This window comes from Stegodyphus dumicola, chromosome 11 (genome assembly GCF_044657685.1).
Source record: "Stegodyphus dumicola isolate Sdum_Otavi_A_Nest chromosome 11, ASM4465768v1".
Taxonomy (NCBI): Eukaryota; Metazoa; Arthropoda; class Arachnida; order Araneae; family Eresidae; genus Stegodyphus; species Stegodyphus dumicola.
This window is the reverse complement of record NC_140778.1, coordinates 114,150,940-114,175,025: the sequence shown is the minus strand read 5'-3', so window position 1 is coordinate 114,175,025 and position 24,086 is coordinate 114,150,940. Positions and strand designations below refer to the sequence as shown.

The window sequence follows — 24,086 nt, the reverse complement described above, 5'->3', positions numbered from 1 at the left end:
ATCGCTAAAGAAAAGGTTAATTGATTCACATATTTTGATTAAATTGGTGAATTTAAAACAAACTTAATCACTTCCTTTTATTTTCAATTTATTCATCTATTTGCTTTTACCAGTGTGTTCAGTTTTTCCTCATATTCATATGACTAAGCAGTATGAGGTTTTAACAACATAAATCTTTCCTTAGCAAAGTGAAATTAATTTGGAGGATAGTTATCTTTCAATATTTTGAAACAAATTTATCTATTAGAAATCTTAAAATTAGTTTTTATACTATTTAATTATTCCCAAAATGTGCTGGTTACCTTCACAAAGCAGTAATAATTAATTACCGATTTCTTTAAACATTTCCTAGAGGTATTTTTGGTTCTCCAGTAACCGAGCTGATCTGATCATTAAACACTGGTTTAGTTATTAATAAGCGGGTTTAGTTACTAATGAGCGGGCTGCCTGCATGAGCGTTTTCCTGGTTTTCGTCATGTGTTATAATATAACTATGAATCAGTTTCGCTTAAAAAGTTCTCCACGAAGGTATCTTTTCTCTAAGATCAATGTTATTTTGCCTTAATTAGTTAAACAAACAATTACTACTGATTGTATATATTTGACCAAAAATCAACCAGAATGATATTTTCCCCTGTTTAGCAGAGATATAATTTTTTGCTTATTTTTTTAAGAATTGTTGTTACCAAATGGGAATAAAAGTCAGAAATTTTAGATTTTGGTTGCGCACGGTAAAGCATTATGAATCGAATTGAGAAAGAATTGAAGAAAGGCATTTGTATAATTTCAAGGTTTTTCGATCGTAATTGATGGAATATAAAATTATGTCAACATTATGGACTGCCACCATCGCCAATTATGTTATAATAAGCTTTATAACTGATGTGCATATTTGACAGCGGTCTCCCCTAAATTTCAGTTAATTTAACAGAGTGATAATTGAACCAAATTTCTCGGCCAACTAAAGTTTAATACTATAAATTACTAATTAGCGATTGACATATGTTCATGAATTGAAAATTCTCTAAGGTCAACAATCTTGACTTATTTTGCCTTAATCAGTTAAACAAACAATTACTACTGATTTTATATATTTGATCGAAAATCAACCAGAATGGTTTGTTTATTTTTTTTCCCTGTTCAGCAGAGATATAATTTTTTGCTTAATTTTTTAAGAATTTTTGGTACCAAATGGGAATAAAACTCAGAAATTTTAGATTTTGGTTGCGCACGGTAAAGCATTATGAATCGATATATAAAGAAATCGAAGAAAGGCATTTGTATAATTTCAAGGTTTTTCGATCGGAATTGATGGAATATAAAATTATGTTAACAATATAGACTGCCACCATCGCCAATTATATTATAATAAGCTTCATGACTGATGTGCATATTTGACAGCGGTCTCCCCCAAGTTTCTGTTAATTTAACAGAGTGATAATTGAACCAAATTTCTTGGCCAAAGTTTAATACTATAAATTACTAATCAGCCATTGACATATGTTCATGAATTGAAATACATTTTCATCTAAAATTTAAATACGTTGCTTTTTATAATATTTTAGACGTTTTCTTTTATTGCGTGGGTAAAATATGACGTACTGAAGTATCAGTTATTTGTGACCAAGTGTTTGATAATTTTGCAGATATTGGTGTAGTAGAATCATTATTAAGCTTTCCGAATTTCCAGTTTCCTTGAATTTTTATGTTCAGTAATGTTTGAATGCGATCTAAAATACAAGATTCGATTCTTTTAGAGGGAAATATTAAAAAGATCGTCCCACCCTTTTCTTGTTTGTTAGTTAGTTAAAAAGTATATTCTTTGATTGGGAAAAGGCAAAATGATGGAATAGAAGAATATCTGCTATTGGTAACAGCAGCAGTTTTGCAAGCAGTTTCAACAAAAGAATTTTTCTATTATTATCGGTAAAATTAAAATTTGTGTGTTAAAATACCTGCTCATTTTTAATTTTTGAATAATTAAAATAAATTATATTTGCCTTAATGTTCAAGTGGTCTCTTAATGTTCGAGTGGATAAGAACCTTAAACACTGGTGCTTCGACCCGATAATTAAAGAGCTGCCTGCGTGGGCGGTGTCGTGATCTTTCCCATGTATGGCGTGAGTACGAGCCATTTTCGTTAAAAAACCCTCCACGAAGGCATTTGTCCTTTTAAGCAGATAGCTCTTCTTATGTTTTGTATACTTGATTAATTTGCGTTTGCGTCAGTTTATTGGTTCGCCAATTTTTCATTTCATAATTCTTTAGCGATAAAAGCTGCTAGGAAGCTGTACACTTCTTTCAACTGCTGTGTACATTTTACGAACCTCAGTAGTTTATGATTCCCTGCCCCGAAATACAGTAATTATTTTTTTCCTCTCGTGTAATCAATTCAAACAAACGCTTGAAAAGAGCTGGAAAGATGTCTAAAATTGTACGGTTTTAGTACTAGCATTGATTACCTGTATACTATTGTCAAAATTGTCTATTATTCTCTATTGTATATTATTCTCACTATTGTCAAAATTGTATATTATTCAAAAATAATATTATTCTCTTGAAAATTTCCTGTACCTTTGTGTAATTTCCGAATTTAGATCCCTGCATCTGGACATTTTCCTTTCCATGTACTTTATGTTTGAAATAATTTAAGTATGTTCCATTAATTAGAATATTGTGTGGTTCATTTTAATTTTAACTCCATTTCCTGTCAAGTCTCGTTTCATTTCCCTACCAAAATGCAAATTTTCAGCGTGCACGATATTCAAATTAGGTAGAAAGAAGGAAATATTTAAAAGAAGGTTTTGGAGAGTGAAATCAGAGCGTGTTTTGCCTGCTTGAAGGCCACGTTGCTAACTTGGATTCTCTAACGATGAGAATGAGATACCTTCCGCAGGAGAAGAGAAGAATGACCTTCGCTTCTTTACATTAGCTGTACATAAGTCACGTGATCTCTGAGGTCATCTGCATTTTTTATTTTTTTTAAAAAGTCACGTGATCTATGAGGTCATCGGAATGTATCTCATTCTGCGACGTTGACTCATTTTTGCTATTAGGTTTGTGTACTCATTCTTGCCATTAGACTGCTTGATTTCGTCAAAGCCAACTTGCGCGCTAGTTAAACTATGAAGCCGTTAGGCTAGACTTGAATTCATTGACCTTTAGTTTATTCATTATCTTTGATTGAAAGCCAGAAGTTGGCTTCTGTAAGCACGAGTTGATGCCATCTGTTAAACTTTACTTGGTATCCTTTACACCCTTTCCCTGTCTCTGTAGTACTTACAAGACATATCGATAATTCGTATATCGTCTTTTAGAGTTTTGAATCTAGTTTGTTACCAAAGAACACCAAACTCTATAGTCTGGTGTTCATAATTATGTCCTAGTGTTCTAATTGCTCTACATCGTCCCAATATATTTCTTTATAACTACAGGTATTTTTATAAATCAAACAAAATGTAATAAATTTTAAAATCCTAAGAAAAAAATGGTATCCCAAAATAAAGGTTAACAAAATGATGGTCATTTCGTGAAATTTTGCTAGAGCAGGGGTTCTGAAACTTTTCAAGTTTTGTACTACGTAAATATGAAACAAAAGTATATGTACTACCATAAAAGCATTTCGCCAGTAAATATCAATGCATCCTAAATGGAGTGTGTATAATCAAAGAATAAAACCCATTAAATGTATATTATTTAATTCGGAAATGAAACTTTCATATTACAATAAAATGTAAATAAATATACTACGAGTAGTATATTTATTTGTTATATACTAAAATATATATATGTATTTATATTTGTTTTTTGTTTTTGTATTTGATGTTTCTTTTAAATGTGTTTAATACTTAATTCATGTACTACTTAGTTTGTTAATTTTTTACTCTGAATGTATTAAGACACGCAAACACGTCGGGGAAAGGGGCAAATCTATTGAGACTTTTATCATTTTAGTTTGAAAAGAAAATTGATTAAAATTAATACCGGTTAGAGGCTCAATGTGTTTGCTCGACGAAACGTGTTTGCGTGGTCTTGGTTAATCAACTTGGTTGGAGGCTTTAAGCACTTTTTTTCTTGTTAAGTTATGTTTGAGGCTTTGAACAAGGAAGTTTGACTTTATTACTTTCGTGTGCGCGTTTTTCATTTTTATGTAGATTTGCTAGGAATTATCGTTTTTTTAAATATGATTTGTCACTATTTTACATGGTTTTTCTGGAATTTGATTGGATACAAAAATGTTTTTACGAACTTTGCTAGGTTCCCCTCTCCTATTAAAATCAATGTTTAAAAATCAGCAGCTGTGAGTGCTATTTTTGACCTACTAGGTCACTCGGTTTTTAATACCTTTTTCTACTTTTTACGATATATGTATATGTATATATAAATTGTGGTAAATAGTGAGTAGTAATACATATATTAAGCAAATCATATAGTTGTACAAAAAGCAAAGAAGGCACTTGAGTTACAGGGCCAGCACTGACAAAGATACTTTAAAAAATATACATTCTGTCTTTTCGGCATTTTAGATATTACAAAATTTTAAAAAATGGTGAATGTTGTGAAATTTAGTCAGTTTTCTTGGAAAAGTCGTCATTTCAACATTAAAACTAGAGCCGTAAAGTTCAAAAACTTGAAAAATATATGTGTTCCTGAATAATAAAAATTGAAACAAAATGTTAAAAGGGGCGCAATTTAGCATTCATTTTGAACATTCATTTAATTTTTTTCTGTAAAATTGAACCACTACAATATTTTAATGTACCACAGTGTAGGAACCGGTGTGCTAGAGCAGATGAAAAATACCTGAGGACATTGTTCTCATATGATGAGAGATGCTGAACATTTGATTGATAATGTTCCTGCTAAAACGGCAGAAGTTTTGTCAGACTGTTTTAGGAGTGCTTTCAAGATTTATGTATTTACTCTCTATTATTTCAGAAATATAAAAAGATCGTTTCACTCTGTAATCCAACTTCCTAATTAATTGTGAAATTAGCATTTTATGTCGGGAACGTTCGTTTGTGAAAAATTAAAACCGTTTTTTCTCTTTATTTTTAATTGAGTCATTAATATTTTATATTCCGGTTATTTATAATTTTTTATTCAGGTCTGTTTTTGTTTGACTGTTTTAAAGAAAGGTTATTGACAATTACGAACATTTCCTAAACCATATTCCTATCTTTTTCTTTCAGTTCTACCTTTTGTTGTGCATTTGCTGATGGACAAAAGGTCTTGATGCGGAACTTCAACCAGAAATACGATCCCAACACCTTGTGGCTGATGGCAACACCAACATCGCTGGACAAATTGAACCTATCAATTAAAGATATTTTTAGTATTAAAAATTCAATCATCTCTCAAATATGGATTCATCAACTCTTGAAGGCCGAAAAAATGTGGACATTAATGACTCAAATTCTAACAGAACACCATATAAAACTGTCAATATTAGTGATTCAAAGTGTGCTGATGTAGAAAATATATGTCAACGTAATAGAACTCCTAGCTTATCCTCGTCAGATTCTTCAAGTAGTAGTGAAGCAGCAGTATCTTCACTTCCTGTGCCACCTGATGGTGGCTGGGGGTGGGTTGTAGTTTTTGCTTCATTTATGATTAATTTCATTGCTGATGGAGTATCACTATCATTTGGAATTCTGTTCATTGATTTCGTGGAATATTTTGGAGCAAGTAAAGCTAAAACTTCATGGGTCGGCTCTATCTTTTTGAGCATGCCATTATTGGCAGGCCCCATCGCAAGTTATCTCATCGATCGATATGGATGTCAGAAGATGTGTATATTGGGTGCTTTGTTATCTACAGCATCCTTTGTCGTCAGCATTGTTGCTGATTCTCTTGAGATACTCTTTCTCACATTCACCGTTGCTGGCCTCGGGCTTGCACTATGTTATGTCACCTCCATAGTTGTAGTGGCATACTATTTCGAGAAGAAGAGGTCGCTTGCGACGGGCCTTGCAGCTTGTGGCACAGGCATTGGCACATTTTTATTCCCACCTTTCACAATTTATCTCTTAGAGCAATATAATTGGCAAGGAACTCTTTTGATACTCTCTGGTTTCTTTCTTAACATGATGGTGTTTGGAGCTTTGATGAGAGATCTAGAGTGCCCTTCTAAACCGAATGAAGATAACAAGGCAGAGGATTCTGAAAGCTGTACTTTAGAAGATTCTGAACGCATGTGCAGCTCTTTGGTCCAGCTACCCACCTACTTGTGTGACAACCTGCCTGTTGAAGTAATATCTGAGCTCTCCAGTAAAGAAGGTGGGTATCTCAATTCTCTGTTGGAGCAGCACCCCTATATTTTAGATTCCATTATGACAAAAGACGAAACAAATTCTGGCGATTCAACTTCGAATGTGACCCAAAACACTAAAGCAAAGAGTGAAAAAAAGAAAGAAAAAAGATCAGTACATAAGAGTTCAAGAAAAGCCAATCCGGATTCTGTGCAACGAGAATCTTCCTTTCCTGGTAAGCTGGATGCAGCTTATCTTCGCAATATAAAAGTACAAAGAGGGAGCATAACTTACAGAGGAGCCATGCTAAATATACATCGCTATCGACTGAGAGCCTCTAGTTGTCCTGATATTTATCGTAACAGCATGGTGACAATCGCAGAAGAAAAGGTATGTTCATGTTTTTCTTTTCTTTTCTTTTTTTTTTTTTCCAATAAAATCTATTGAAAAAGGCATCCTTGTATTTAGAATGTATAATTCCGATTCTGAGTGCCATGAATGTGGTCAAAACACTTCGGTAGTCATCTGTGATTAGCTTTGTTCTGAATCTTAGAGATTCGCATATACACCTTTCAGTATTGAACTTGATGAGATTTTAGTTTTCTAAAAAAAGGTTTTCTGCATATAAGCAAATTAGTGATGTTAAAAAATATTACGCCTATTTCTTTCGGAAATTGGTTGAATATATTTGATCTAATTTTTTACTAAGTGGAATGTAATATGTAAACACAGGTGAATGAAGAATTACTAGCAAATTCTAATAAAATGGAGGAATGAATGTATGTTTAGCGAATATAATTTATTTTTATTAGAAATTAATTCATTATTTTTTTATTCCTTTCCTACCTTGAAAGGCATATTCAACTTAAAAAAGGCTCGCATAACTTAGCTATTTTGTAACTCGAAACTGAAATTTTTGTGGTTGCTTCTAGATAATCATGCCTCTAAATAGATTTCAAAGTTAAATACCTATTTTTACGAAGTATTTGAAAATATTTATAGAATACTCGTAGGTATACTGAAATTTGAACTTTTATAGTCTGCTGACATGCAGTTTCTGTAGTATGCTACTTCAACTGCTACACTTTGTGCTATCACAGTAAAAAGCACTACAAAATGCATTCCTGATATTAGTTCAACCAAAAATAGGTTTAGCTGTAACTTTACTGCTTGCATAGAGCATGGTATTTTGCATATTATGATTCAAAATTATTGTCAGATACTTGGGTAAATATAGCCTACATATTGATCTCAAGTGTTAATTCAGGTTTATTTTCATTTTTAAATCTTTGCATGAGTATCGTTTCTATGTGGGCTATCATTCCAGAATTTATATAATGTTTTTAAAATTACAAATCAGTATATGTTATCAGTGATTTATGTAAGATCATGTCACATTATTAGAATCATCTGCTTGATAACCAGAATAACCTTTTTAGTATCACAGCAGCCAAATACGTTGAGAGCGATGCAGTGAGGTACTGACAGAATGTTATAGGAATTTGAAGCCAAGCAGCATGCAGAGAATCTTCGAATTTGGGGTAGGTTGTGAGGTGAAGGATCCATGTGCCAGAGATGACTATCTCAAATATTCTATATGAGTTTGAGATTTTTAACATGAGTATCACGAGTTTAAGAACTTCTAGAAGGCCAAAGAAGTATACCCATTTATTATGGCGATAGAAATATATCTTCCTCGGACAACTGTTTGCGCTGAAATTTTATCATGTCCGTTAACATAAGTACATCTTAGCGTTAGACCAATTACAAACGAACTCAAGTTTCGAAGATAATATCATAAATAATCCAAAATTATATCATCAGTATTGTAAACAATACTGTAGAATACCTTTCGGAACAAGGACAAGATATATGTGAGCAATAACTGTTACGGAAACCGCTTTATATTGGTGTACAATTTTTTTTAAATTAATAACTGAATGAGAATGTTTTGTAAAGTTTAGACGAAGCTTCTGTAGGATCTTTCACTGAATCAAGCATCACGTAAGCTTATCCCTGTCCTGCCTTATTCCTCCATTCCCTCGATGATTCGCTTTTGGAATTCGTAGGTGATTTTAAATCCTCTGATTGTCAAACTCTATGGAAAATTGACATAGGAAAAGCACATTGAATTCCTTTCTGCTAGATGTGAAAGAGCTATTAATGGTCTTCACTAAATCGAAAAAGTTTTTTTGGAGTAAGCTATGAAATCAGAAAGTAATGCATAAGTAGTATATTGTGTCTTTCAGTTCATATGGCTCTCGTGTTTGGGAACATGTTCCTGCGAAGAATAACAAAAGGAATCTAATAAAGACTCGATAAAGAAGTCTTCTTCATATTATCAGTAGTTATAGGATACCGAGAAAGAAAAATACTTTTGTACTTGCAAGGGTGCCTATTGATTTTGAAATTAAGTATAAGAATAATATTTTCGAGTCAGTCTCAAAGAGAAGTGTGGAAGATTACGTAAATGAAAATTTTCTCTTTTGGGTGATCCAGCTGTTTTAGAGTTCATAAGATTCTGTGATAGTAAAGATACTGCTGAAAAATATTTTAAGGTTGTTTGTCTTGCAGATGGCAGTAAAATAAATAAGTTTATTCTGGCATTCGTTCGTTCTTTTTAAAGACCAGTCTAGAGTTTATGCACTGTAGTCGAAATGAATGTACAGTTTTTCAGACAGATTTTCTTAGTATTTATCTTGTGATCAAGTAGGTAAAGAATATTCGAGCTATATGCTCAAGGTACCTTATTTTTTTAATTATATTTCTTCCCGCCGCTTTCTGAACAATGTTACGAGCATAGACAAACTGGTATTCGAAATTTGCTTAAAGATAGGGGAATTGATATTCATTTGCTTACGTAGGCAGTCATCTCGGTATATGTGGAAATGAAAGAACTGATTTCTTTGCATAAAATGCTTTAAATTTGCCCACTGACGCCAGTATTAATATCCCTTAAAAGATATTTGAAGTCTTTTCATTATGACAAGCTAAGTGAAATGAAGAATATACTTCATGTTGTAATGCTGGACGCACAAAAAATTCTTTCCTTTTATTAACGGTAGTCTATGTTTCGAGCCTTTATCTTTACAAATTTTAAAGTATTTTATTTTATTTTATTTTATTTTTTATTTTTTATTTTATTTATTTATTTATTTTTCCTCTTGTAAATTTGCAGATTATCTGTTTCATTTCAGTCTTAGATCAAGTAGCTTGTTTGTGTTTAACAAATGCACCTGAAGAGTGGAACATGTATTATTTTTTACATTATCTTATTTTAGTTTTGATGATGTTAGAATATGCCTGCAGAATCATTAACAAAAGAAAAAAAATTAGAAGTGACGTGGCTGCTAGTGAACTTACCTATTTTTAAGCTGACTGTTTACTCTGTTTTTGTTTGCTAACTTACTTCATTGTAAATTTGTTGTGTGCAGGGAGTTTATATTTGTTAAAGAAAAGTCCCTTCAGGAGTCCTTCATAATTTTGGCCGTATGGTAGGTCGCCTTATCATACGGGAAGTTTGTCTTCATCAGGGCAGATAATTAATGTGTAAGTGCCAAGTCTCAAGAGGTACCCATATACATTCAGAGTACCATCTTTAGTATCAAGAATCTCGGTAAGTGTGGAACTAATTTTCTAGACAAATACTGTTACAGCTGGCCTGTGTTCAATCTCCCTTGTTTCCGGGTGGTGAAGCAGAGTTCGGCATTCGAACGAGAACGCAATTTTTTGCCATTTTGTTAATGGTATAATGTGAGGCATACAAGTTGCAAGAATAGCAAATTACAGGCACTTTCTTTATTGAATTTTCTTAAGGATCATTTCTGGTACTAGACGTAGACTGCAAAATCGCGTACGCAACAAAGATTGTTGTGAAATATTCCTTGGATTGTCGAAATATTCCTTGGATTTAATTCTGAAAGCTTCCTGTTTCATTTAAAGGATGAAGTGATTAGTAATTGTGCAGCGAACTGTCTTCACTAACCTTCGAAGACACTTCTCATTTCTGTCAGTTATTGGCTGTTGGCACTGCGCAGTTTAATCTTAGTGTATCGAAATTATGCGATTGATCCATCCAGTACGTACGGCAACAATTCCCAAATCGTGTTTCTTCAAACTTCTTGGGATTGGGCGCTCGGCGGCCAGTAATTACACCCTTTCATAACTCAAAACTTCAGCCTTTTGATATCGGGATTGCTACATGTCTTCTGTCGCTGATCAACCACATGTGATGTCAGAAGTAGGTGTTTCTAATAATGTAACTCGACCCTGTAAATGTTAAATCTTGAAAACTTTCTTTAAAAGTATATGCACGGACATGCAAATTCCTCTCCTTTTTTTCAGAAAATCCCAGGTTTATGTAGCCACGTTTCGAAATTCTGTAAAGGATTGTGGCTGACAAGAATTCAATTGAGGTGCGATTTACTAAGGATCAGCATTGTTCAATATCTGGAAGGTAGTTCAAGATTCATTTCAAAATGTGTGGCAAATACCTCAGTTTGCCAGGTGTTTACAAAAGCAGCTGTATTATATGCATGATCAGAAATGATCTAACTTTGCGATTAACAGTCTGTTTTTCTACGAATAACATTCTTGTTGATTTTTGAATGCTTGCTGTTTTTGCATGTTATTTTTTTTTCCACTGGGTAGGAAAGGATATGTTATTTAAATAAAGCATATTATGGCTACTCATATTTTAACAGTTGGAATGAATTTTCAAACTAAGTGCATTGAAAAAAAGTCAGCAACAAAAAATATCCTGTGTTAAAAAAGAAATTAAAAATATGACAGTTATTGCTGTTTGAGCGGCATTTAGATATGTTTATTATTTTTTTCTATATATTATGTCATCGTTATTGTTTGAAAAGAAATGGCACACATTCTTATGGCTAGATTAGAACTGATCTTGATGAATATACTAATAGTTATGAAGTAGGATATTAAATTTATTTATTGAGCCAAACTACATACTGAAAATGAGAAACTGGTAAGAAAGCAAGTTTAATTTTGGTACTCTCTTTTGATTATCCGTAACCTCTGTTTCAGCATTCGGTAGAATTCCCGTGCTTTTCGCATATTTTCAAATATACATGCAGCAATAGTCAACTTGCCGCGTATGTGTAGTACACGGTATTTGAGAACATATAGATTTTATACGCTTTATATTCAATTGAAAGATGTCAATCATTTGTAAAAATAGACCAGCCTCATGGATTTTTTTTTAAATTATTGTAATAAAAATATCTTCTTTCTCATAAAATGCGTTTTTATTACTGTATTCATATGCTAAGTATTACATTTCAATAAAAATTTTTATTTTATTTTCGAAATTGGATTGTAGGAATCAGCACCTGGTCTGACAGACATTTTAAAAAACACGGTCAGACATTTTAAAAATTATATAAACAGACTTTTAAAAAACACGGTCATAAGACCATATTGAAAAACAGAATGGAAATACATCAAGCATAGACTTTTATCAAGCATAGTGTTAATTAGATGAGTGTTGATATATTATTCCTAACTAAAAAATACATCGTTGATTTTCGTAGTCGTGATTAATGTGATTTCGAATGAAAAAAGAGAGAATCACTAGCGTAACATATATAATATGCATAATTGAAAAATGAATCTTAATTAGATGATTGCATTTCTATAGTAGGAACGTGTACAGTTTTTCAATCTTTACTTAATGTATTTATTTAATACAACCTTGTACTCCAACGCCTGAAATTGTTTCACAAAGTTAGGTCGAGATTTTAAATGCCTTTATTAGAGATTCATGTATTTATAATGTGGTCATGTGCTGTATAAATATAATAGACTTACTTTTCCATTAAAATATAGTTTACAACTTTAACTAGTTTTCGAGAGTTAAAAGCATTGTGTAAACACACAAAATCTATGTTTTATTAAGTATTCGTTAAAATAATAGCAAGTTTTCCCTGAGACTCTGATTTTAAATCATTTCAGAAAGAGAAATGTACTTACACATTCAAATAACTAACTATCAATAGATGATGGTAAATTTATATGAAGAAAGTTTGCTGTAAGAGTTACTATTATACTATAAAATTATAGTAGCATACACTCAAGAGCCAAAACATTATGACCAGCCCTACATTTTGCGATGAACGCGCCTGGATGACGTGGAAGGCACGTGATCAGGTGGAAGTGGTATTTAACTGCTGCTGGAGAGTCTGAAGAATCATTCTTTCATTTATTTTTGTATGTGATGGGAAAGGGCAAAACATTATGACCAGCCCTACATTTTGCGATGAACGCGCCTGGATGACGTGAAAGGCACGTGATCAGGTGAAAGTGGTATTTAACTGCTGCTGGAGAGTCTGAAGAATCATTCTTTCATTTACTTCTGTATGTGATGGGAAAGGCTGCGGATCTAAGTGACTTTGATAGAGGGCAGATTGTAATGGCTCGAAGGCTCGGAACAAGTATTTCCGAAACTGCACGACTCGTGGGTTATTCGCGATCTACAGTTGTTAGTATGTATGAAAAGTGGATGAATGACGGTGAAACCAGCAGTAGACGACGTGGTGTTGGACGTCCACACGCTATCAATGAAAAAGACGGACTGTCTCGCATGGTGAAGCAAAACCAGAGCCATACAATGGCTCAGCTGACAGCCGAATACAGTGCAGGGCCAAGAAGAAAAGTATCGGAGCACACTGTTCAGCGGACACTGTTGGATATGGGGCTACGCAGCAAACTTCCCACTCGTGTACCTTTGCTGACCAAGCGTCATCGCCAACTGCGCCTGCGCTGAGCCCGGGAACATCTCGACTGGTCCATGGATCAGTGGGAGAGAGTTGCCTGGTCAGATGAATCACGGTTTGTCATTCATCATGCCGATGGCCGTGTTAGGATACGCCGTCTTCCAGGCGAACAGTTGCTCCCTCAATGCACAGTAGGTCATACACAGCCCGGTGGTGACGGTATTATGCTCTGGGGGACGTTCTCTTGGATCCGTGGTTGTGGTAGAGCAGACCATGAATCCTACAGAGTATCGGAACATCATTGAGGACCAGTTGAACCCTTACATGGCCTGTTTTTCCAGCTGGAAATGGAATGTTCCAACAGGACAACGCCCCGTGTCACAAGGCTACAATTGTGTTGGAGTGGTTCCAGGAACATGATGCTGATTTGCAGTCAATGTCCTAGCCGCCTAACTCACCGGATCTCAATCTGATAGAACACATTTGGGATGTCATGGGACGGCAGCTCAGAGGTCAAAGACCACCAATTCGCAATATCTCGGATTTGCGTGACCGTTGCTACAACATCTGGTACAATCTTCCTCCAGCCATCTATCAAGGACTTGTGGCATCCATGCAAAGGCGGGTTGAAGCTGTGTTGCGGTCCAAAGGTGGCCCAACTTGTTATTGACAGGTGGTCATAATGATTTGGCTCTTGAGTGTATACAATAACTCTATGTACTACTATAGTGCCTGGATATTAAAAATATAGCTGAGTGCAACATAGTTTTTGATATTTCAACTCCTCTAGAAAGCTATAAAACGTTTGAAGTTTTTGAAGCACTTTCATTTATGCTTTCTATCTAAGTAGAGAGAAAAGGCAGCGTGTTTCCTGTCGAGTTGTATCTAGTTTACAAAATAATGTTTAATTGGAAATTCGCTTTAAAAGTTAAAGTTGAGGAACTGGATTTTAAAAAAGTATTGTTGATATTTGTTGCCCATAAACAAATCGTGCATGATTTACAAAATTATTTTAATAAAACTAAAATTGTCTTGCTGACATATTCTATAAAGTTATGACAAGTTTTTTCGTATTATTTATTAATCATTTGGATTTTTACATTAATATTTAATCGACAATTTAATTATATGCATTTAAATTTTAAACAATTTTGCATCATTCTGTGTATATGGTACTAATTCAATGTTTTTTGACTAAACTTGTTACCTCTCGTATGCTGTAAGTGGATTATTCAATTTCAGTTGGTAAAAGAGTTGTTCAGATGAAACAAAAACTAAACTAAATCAAACATCTGGTGATAATATTCACCATTAGATTATAGTATAAGTATGATGTTATTTTTTTTTATTTTTTTAAATTTTTTTTATGTGATAGCGTAGCATGATATTGTGTTTGTATGATAGGATACCATACTATACCATCTGTTGTAGGTGATTGGCTTCTTGCGTTCATGCATTTATCTCGATAATATGTGCTTGTACTTGTGGCTGAGAAAGAAAGGTATTCATGCATTCTTCAGGCTTCATTTTTAAACTGAAGTGTAAAAATATGCAAACTTTGTTCAGATGTGTTGAAATTGCACCTAGAGGCAGACCAGAACTGCATGAAGAATGTTGCAGAGCTTCACTTTCCAAGCGATTCAGCATTTCCTTACAGCTATGAGCAATGTGTAGCACACATGATCTTGCACCAGTTCCAAACTAAATTTCACATAACCTGAGTATTGAGTCTTTTTGCTTTTGTGGATATTGTTCTAGCATCTATTAACGGTAACGATGGAACCTCGGGCGGAACAAGGACAACCATTCGATTAAGCAATGAACTTGCTTGCAGAGATGGACTAGATTTCGGTTAAATAGGCTAGGGAGAGTAAATTTAAGGGTTTGCAAAATTTAAAGTTATAAATATCAATGAATTGGAAAAATCAAATTGATAAAAAAGAACCACATACTTATGAAAATAATTTTTATTTTGCACATGTAGCAAAAGTCTGATAATGCAACACGATTGAGACTTTATATCGGAGACTAAAGACTTAATTGTCGGTCTGATTATCGGACTAAAAACATATTCTGTATATTTAATGAGAAAATATTCGAGCAAATAAATTAATAACTTAATAATATTTTAATAAATTTTAACTGTGAAGTCATCAATACTGCCATTGCTTTAAAATCTCCCCAAATAAAAATTAGATATATTTTTAGATCCATTCCGTAGAATGTTAATATTTAGGTTATATATATATATGTGTGTGTGTGTGTGTGTGTGTGTGTGTGTGTGTGTGTGTGTGTAAGATATAACAAAATATGATGGCTGCTTTAAGAACTAATTGGCGACCTCAAAATTAACTATTCTAGATTTGGGGTTCTCCCCCTAAATTCAGTTGTTCTCCCAAATTCGAGATCTTTCCATGTTACATAACAACTTAAAATTAACCAATCACAGCTTAGAGTACTTTATGCATCTACTAGGTATAAATACTGCTCACAGGAAACTAGGTCATCTTTACGTTTCCTAAATTCTGCTCTGCGAACATCGCGCTGCTTTATCTAGCTAAAAATACCTATGTCATGCCTTTAAAACCCAGTGTATATGAAATAATTATAATTGCTTATGATCAAAAAGTATATTGTCTACGAAGAATGATTCTAAATGCGCCTAGAAATAAAGATGGTTTTTAGGCTGAACTTGGTTTGTGTCAACAGCTTCCTACCAGTCCACTCAGCCATTTAAGACTGCAAACTGTTAAAAGTTCCATTGGCGTCTACGCATTTAAAATACTACATATATATATATATATATATAGGAATTCTTAAGTACTGTGAAGATTTATTATATATCTTGTATTATATTTGTATCTGCCTCATGCCACGTGATACTTTAGCTGAATCAAAGTCTTCGTCATTTTTCATTTCTTTTGCTATCTTAGTATTTAACACATTTTGCATTATGACGTTGTCCCTTAATTCGCCCCCCTCCTCAAATGGTTCATTTTTATCCCATAAATCCATTCAACAGCTTTTTCAAAAAGCGTGATCAATGAATTGTTCAAGAAATGCTTTCAACTGTAGTGTGTTTGGTCATTGGATCATCAATATGTTCTCGTCCTGCGATTGAATTTTGCTTCATAACACTTAGCCATGGATTTCCATCAGTTTTTTTTTAAAGCATTAAAATGTTCCAAGCAATAGCAGCCGTTAAAATTGCATCTTTCGTAGTGAATTGAAAGCCATTGACGCTACAGTGAGAATTTATTAAATATTACACGCACAATTTTCTGCAGTTTATATAAAATATAGAATAATTCCTTGATCATTATTTTGAATCATCCATGTTCTGGTGTATTGTTGGAGTAATAAATTGCCGAATTATCGGGTGGGCCAGACTACTGGATTTCGGCTGTATAGCTGCACACGCCTGATAATAAGAGTCATTGTATATTATTTGAAAAGTATAAAAATTCTTTGCCCTTATTCCTGAGATAACATCAGCCTGTTGGTTCTTCTTCTACTGAGGAACAATAAGTTCGTCAGTAGAAAGAAGAACCAACAGGCTGATGTTACTTAACTGACATAAATTTCCCTCTAATCCTGCTCGCCGCTATGGGATACGTGCAAACAAGAATTTTTTTTTTTTTTTTTTTTTTCCTTGATTTAGGAAGTTTTCTGATTGGATTCATTATTTGTGGTATTGATGTAATTATGAAGTTAAAGCGGGTTAAGTTCTGTTGAAAGGTGATCTTTGAAGACGAGAAATTTTGACACTAGGAAAATGTAGGTTTAAAGTTGTTTACGTGTTTTAATTTTTATTTTAGTAATTTTTATCTCTAAAAGTTTTGACAGAGTGTGACAGATACTTGAATGAATGTTGGTGCAAAAGACTTCAAAAACCTGAAAAACAATAATAAGCTGTTAAGAAATATAGGAAATTTATTTAGTTCTTATTATTAGTTACATATGACGATGACTAAAAAAAGCGGTTGCAGATTGAAGCTTCAATCATCAAAATTAGCAACTGTAACAAAACAATAAAATTGAGCAAAATGCATTCTTATTTTGAAGTTGGTAGTGTGATAGGAAAATATACGAATATAAATCGACGAGTCGTTATCGAAAATGAAAATGTTTTCAGTAGAGTTCTATTGAGTTATAAACAAGTCATGCTTCGATTACTTTGTTGTTCATAAATTCAAACAAAATAGGGAAATGAATTTCCATCAATCTAATCGAACTTATCCTGATGAAACACGATGTTTGAATTCTAACATATTGACTCAAAAATAAAGTGTAACGAACTTGGTTTATAGGTGCAGAAAGTATCGAATAAATGTGTTGTAGGGTGTGACGATTGCAATTACAAGATCGAAAGACTATTAAGATATGAATTAAAAATAAGATAAGCGTACTTAAATTTTAATAAGTAATTTATTCTAAATTTAAAAATTAGAAGATGCAAAATATGAAGAATAATCAGGTGTTCAAATTGCAAACTGGGCATAAAATTACTGGGCATATTACAAGAAGAATTTGCTGAAAAAAGAAACTTAAGAAGAATCGTTGCGGTAGTAAAGAACAGTGGACTTCAGTGGTAAAATAATTCTTCCAGCTAAATAATTTCGTATGACAATATAGTTAAGTGCTGTATTCGATCCTCTTTTTTGGCAGTTGTTTTGAAAAATATAAGCAATTTTTCTTTACATGCTAAATTATTATAGTGACTTAAGCTCTCTTAATACTATTCATTTACAGCTAATTCTCTGGTCATACAGTTCTTAAATTTTTCCCTGGTTCATCTCCTACAACCAAGGCGAAACAAAACACCATTACATCCTTTCTGGTATTTTGCATACCAGAAAGGATCGTCCGTAACGCGTCTAGCGCGTTCAAGGGAAACTTCTGCAGGGCGGCCGCAACGCGCTTCAAGCGTTCTTCTACATTTTAAAACTTTTAAAAGTTTAAACCGCTTTGTAAATGTTTACTTGTTTGGGTTTTTATTTTTGTTTGTTCTAATACTTCCTAGAGAGCAGTACTAATCATGCATTCCATTTATAATTGAATTTTTCCCCGGGTTTTATGAATATTCGCGCCATTTTACATAAGATACAAGACAGTGAGAGATCTTCAACGTCTACTCAGCAGAGGAAGAGAAAAAATGAGGTTGTGAATTGGAAATACAAGAAGGATATACGTTTGATGAGTGCAGTCCATAATAACTCTATGATTGATGTTGAAACACGGAAAAGAACTGTAAAAAAACCAATAATTGTAAAAGATTACAACAACAAAACGGGAGGAGGGGACCGCCTGGATCAGATGTTATCAAATTAATCCTGCTGTTAGAAATAAGCAGAGATATTATTACTTTTCCATTATGCTTTATTCCCTTATAATTTTACTTAATATTAATTTATATTTATCATAACATCAAAGTTATGTATGTACAGAGAAAACAACATTACACGCTGCGAAAAACAAAGGGCCGCTGGGGAGAAATTTTCGCGGACGGGAGAGGACGGCGAAAGGGTTGAAGAATATTGAGCAGTCGAGCACCTACCTGAGATAAAAAAACCGTTTGTACTGTTGTGGTATTTTCTTAGATAAATTCATCATAAGGTGAATCGGGGAAAATTGGGTGGCAAAACGCCCACATATTTGCTGTTATATTGGGTCATATAAAAAGTCTCCGCGCTTTTTTGGTACATTTTTAAACAAAACTTTTCTTTATTGAAAATCAATTTTAATAAAGTACATATTGACGATTATTATCTATGATCGTTTGTCATTTTTCGCTTCATAATTCCATCGGTGTAGAACTTCTGTGGTTTATCGTCGAAAAACTTGGGCGAGTGATTTTCAGCGTCTTTTCAGTCAACCAGTTTTTTTTTACCATCAAGAGGGTTTTGCAGAGATCGAAGAAAATGTTAGTCAGACGGTGCAAGGCTCGGGCTAATACGGTAGATGCATCAAAACTTCCCAGCCAAGTTCTGTCAACTCGTTCCGAGTCATCAAAGATGTCTGTGGCCGCGCATTGTCATGATGGAACACAACTCCTTTCTTTTGGCCAATTCTGGCAGCTCTTCTTGTATTGCTTCGTTCAAACGGTCGAGTTGTGCACAGTACAGGGTTGATGGTTTCGCCAGGTTGCAATTTATGTGGCACCCAAACATTGAGCTTCTTTTTGCAACCTGCTCTTTTTCAAATGATTCCAAACTGTCATGTGGTTGATGTTTTAGTTCCTCTAATATTTCCTGACAGCTTGCGTGCCGGTCTTGCTCCACCAGTTGCAAAATTATATCGACTTTTTCAGTGACTGGCTGACCAGAGCCAGGTGCATCTTTGATATCGAAATTTTCGGAACGGAATCGAGAAAACCACTTCTGGGTCCGGGTCCTTCGTTTACTCACAGCATTCTTACCATACACTTCACAAATTTTTCGGCATGTTTTTGCAGCCTTTTTACCTTTTTTGATATTTCACTCATTTTCAAATAAATATGACTTTTTACACAAGCAACGAATTAAAAAACTATTTTCACAAACAATGGAAGCCGAATGTCACCTTTTAAGCACATGTTCGTTTGAGACAATCGGGTGAGTGTTGCCGGATAGACAGGCATCAACACCATCTAGTGACAAAAAAACGCGGAGACTTTTTTATATGACCCAATATATTTCATAATAGCTACTCAGTGCAGCTGCATCATTATTAAACAAAAGTAATCCACAGTTTTTTGCCACTTCGTTCTGATTCATTTGAACAACTCTGAATAATGTGCAATTATGATTTACTAAAAACTTATTAATGTTTTATTTACTTTTTAGCCTTGCCTGTTCCTCAGCGATTTGAAAGATCTGATGCTCGAGATGTTTGATTTTACCATTTTCAAAAACGTCGGTTACACTTTATTTTGTATATCTAATTTTCTTTTGTATGCATGTGTGGATGTACCATATGTGTATATTCCAGACCATGCCCATTCTAGTGGTACTGACATGGAGAGTGCTTCTTTCCTCATTTCTATTCTTGGAGTTCTTAACTGCCTTGGTGTTGTAAGTATTACTTATTTTATAATTAGATTTCTAAATTTTGTAAGCGCCATTTAAGGATTTTTTTTCTTTTTTCAAATGTCAGTTTTTCTGTCCAGTCCATACAATTTTCTCTTTGTTTTTGGTGATTTGTTTATTCATTTAATGATTGTAGTCAAAAACCAAATTTAAACAATAAAGTTACTTCATAACTATATTTTGAAAAGATGTTACAAATAATACAATTGCTGTTGCTTTTTTTTTTTCATCCATTTAAATTGTACTTTACTAAATTCGTTTATATACCTATGAAATAATTTCAAAAAAATGGTCCACTCACCTTTATCATATTTATCTTATTATTTTATTTTATGTCAAGCCTTATAATTATATATTCGTATAATTTATGCTACAATAACTAAACTTTTCATATTTTGTAAATACTTCTTCTAGGAAAACTCTTCACATTGCTACTGCTGTCTTAACAGCTCTTGGATTAATTTGATTCTTTTATGGTAACCAACAAGCAGCCAGTGTCTTTATTAAAATATAAGCGTGTGAATAAGCAAATTAGCAATTCCTTTTCATAAAAATTCTTCGGTCCATAAATTTTGGAAGGAAATTGAATGCATTTAATCTTGAATCTAATTGCAAAATACTAAAGAAAATTATTCATTTGCAGAAAAGTAAACATTCGACGAAAATGTGATATCGAATATATCTAGCTCTAGTCTGTTACTTTAAAATAGGCACTCTAGGGCGTTGCCAGTCCTCCATTTGCGATCAGATATTGTGTTATCACAGCGCAGCATTTATTTTCTCGACCTCGTCTAAGACGTAATTTGAGTCGGCTTTCGCCCACTTCTCATATTTAAATAAAATAAAGTATAAAGTAGGGGGGGAGGAAATTAAGCGACTCGATCTTTTTTCAGCAGCTGTTGTTACCATGGTTTATAGTCAAAACGGGCAGCTGAGAATAACCTTAAGTACCTGCTGTAAAGTAACATAAAGATTATAGTTATAGAATGTGATGTTTTTTTGGCAACAAACAGTACTTTAACAAAATCTCATATGACTGCATTTTTGGATTCGAAAAAACAATTATAAAAACTTTAGTAACCTGTACCATAATTGTGATAAGAGACCTGCACTTAAAATTCTGTAATACTTTTTTGGTATTTAAAATTAGTCAAACGGCAGTTTTAATTTGACGTAAATTTTGAATAAAACGCTTATCGATTTTAAAAAGCCGATCATAAATGAGTCTCTCATCTCTAGGAGAAAAACATTTTTCGTAAAGATGGGAGGAGCAACAACCATTTTATATCGGAAACAGTAAGCAATGCGAAAAAAATGTAGCTCCGTCTAATCGGGAAAAAAGTAGTGAAACACAAAAAAGTTGAGATATTAGAGTTCTGAAAGCATTAGAAAGACTTGCATAGGAATCATTAACAAAAATAAATTTTTATCTTTATTAAAAGCTTTAAAAAAAATCGAATTCACCATGTGAAGAAGTTTTATAGATAATTTTTGCTCCGCAACATCAAAATTTTGATTGTCTAACTATGATTAGCTATAGTGTAAGATATTTCTCCCACTTCCCTAGCGTGCCTTCGTGGTGTACCGGTAGCACGCTGAGCCGGTATTCCAGAGGTCCGTAGTTTGATTCCCGGCGAAGGCGGTTGCATATTTTTCATCATTTCTGCTTCCAATTAACCTAATGACTCTACAAGTGGCGCCCGAACTAAAAGGGTTGTGGATGATGATTCTCCGCACACAGGATTTGGCGAGTAGGTCCCCTAAAACACTAGTCGCCCTTTGAAAAGGGGAGTATATAAGGTATTTCTCCCACTTCCCAGCGTGCCTTCGTGGTGTAACGGTAGCACACTGGGCCGGTATTCCAGAAGTCCGTGGTTCGATTCCCGGTGAAGGCAGTTGCATATTTTTCATCTCTTCTGCTTCCAATTAACCTAATCACTCTACAATAGAAGGTTTATTAATTTTTCTTTTCAAACTTAAGATTCGCATTCTCTAACTCAATTTGAATGCTCTTTTAATTTACCCTATATATGTTAAACTGCACTGATAAGATATTCTAAAAATTCCCCAAGAGTTAGTCAGATATGCGATACTTAAGAATCAACACATTTTATTGACAGGTGAAAAAGTGACTTGAAAGATGAATCTGAACAATTTTGTAGCTGATAATATATGATGGGTTATTAATTAACGGTCGGCGGAGATACCGTTATTTAGGCAGGATTGTCATGTATCCTTCTGGAGCTAGCATTAAATGCGCATATTATAGTGTAGGGATATATTAAATCACTTTGTAGGGCATTGGTGCCGTTGTGGTTCATTACTTTTTATTACGCTGTTTTCAGGTAGCTAAATACCCAATGCTTAGCAAAGACTCATTACAAAACATACACTTCACAGTAATGCGCTTTCCAAAATACTCTTTCCTTAATCTTTGCTGTCTCTTTATATCGGAAACAGTAAGCAAAGCAATGCGAAAAAAATGAAGCTCCATCTAATCGGGGAAAAAAGTAGTGAAACACAAAAAAGTTGAGATATTAGAATTCTGAAAGCGAATGTCCTCAAGTTTCTCGTGAATGAGCGCTCTGACATAATGTTTTACTTTCCTATGCATCGGTTGTGCCCAGACTGGGCCCGCATCTTTTCGATGACAATTGAGTAGAGTTGAGGATTTTTTTGAGTGTGAGAACTTAATCCACAGTTGTGTCCTTGAAACTGCCTGAGCTTTCATGCAATGTGGCCGATGTGTTGTTTAAGGTTTTTAATTTAGGTAATCGGTGTTAGCCTTTTGTCCCACGTGAGGTCCAGGTATTCTAATTATTTTACGATTATGACCCTATTTCCATTGATGGTGATTCCTAGAACAATGTTGATCATTAATTCCCGTTTTCGGAATTATAAAAACCTTGGATTTGCTTTCTGAGATGGTAACCATTCAGGATGAAGTTTCTCATACTCATGAGTTCATGTGTAGTAAGTAAATTTGCCTTCTGTAAAGCCATATTATATGCTCACTGATTATGTTGGTTTTGTGTAGATGAAGCTCCTAGTGGTTGACTAGGAGCTTTTCGTAAATCTTCCCTAGTGCTGAAAGAAGGTATATTGTCAGTAGGAATCCGGGCTAACTAGGGTCCTAGTTGCGTTTGTCAAAGAATATAACTTGTCCGATTTTGAAGAGGTCGTCATATAGAAGCTTATTGAAAATGTTAAGAAGAATCTCTTAAAACCTTATGAATAATTTTGAGTATTGCATAATCTGTACCATCCGACCAGTAGCTTTCTTTTTTAGAAAAATAAATGAAAACTTTTGTCGTCTGCTGAGCTGAATGCTATACAGGTTTCACGAATGCGCTATTGCGCTGTTTTATTTTCTAAAAATCGTCTACTGTAAAAACTGCATCCAAGATACTGTTGAGTGTGCTTGTTGTTTTATTAGTCCGTGCGAAAACGAAATTACATAGGATTGAATATTGGTAATGATTCTTGTGAAGAATTTTCCATGTTGTAGGTATTCTTAGTGCAGAAGTGTCTCCATCCTCTTATGCCTCTGGCATTAATGATGATTATATTGTAGACTGCTCTCTCTTTATTATAGGACAGTGAAGTAGTTGCTAGAATATTCAATCGTGCCTTCGTTTTCAACCTGTGGCGTAAGTTGTGCATTTGTTTTGCTGTGCATAAACAAACAAAAGTTCAATCGACAATTTAGTTCAAAATAAGAAAAACCTTCTTACCTGGTTTTTGATACGACAAGATTTTACGATGCTAATTGAATTATTTTAAGACGGTAATCCTTAATTTTTACAAATATAATGAGACGATTTTACATACTCGGCGATACACAGCGCATCTTAGCTACGTAAACACACTAATAAAGAAATGAGTTATGGTTATACCACTAATACTTCAAATTTTCGAGAGTTGCTTTTGATTCAGTAAATCATAGAATGGGATTAGAAATAAAATTTAGTACCCTTCAAAAGTTGTTTCGAATGTGCTGAAACAACTTAGCTCTTACAAGACCCTGAACACCA

General features: G+C 33.9%; 1 protein-coding gene across 4 annotated transcripts in view; it reads left to right on the top strand.

The window, feature by feature from the left end:
* LOC118187281 (monocarboxylate transporter 9-like) overlaps positions 1-24,086 on the top strand; it is an 83,380-nt gene that overhangs the window by 43,452 nt on the left and 15,842 nt on the right. For 3 of the 4 annotated variants that reach the window (XM_035357466.2, XM_085827112.1, XM_035357467.2), the window contains 3 exons: positions 5,193-6,641; positions 10,596-10,757; positions 19,810-20,037. In XM_035357466.2, coding sequence (XP_035213357.1) covers positions 5,364-6,641; positions 10,596-10,757; positions 19,810-20,037 — 1,668 coding nt within the window. In that variant the 5' untranslated portion in view covers positions 5,193-5,363. The remainder of the gene's footprint in view (positions 1-5,192; positions 6,642-10,595; positions 10,758-19,809; positions 20,038-24,086) is intronic. The other variant, XM_035357469.2, reaches the window with a different exon arrangement.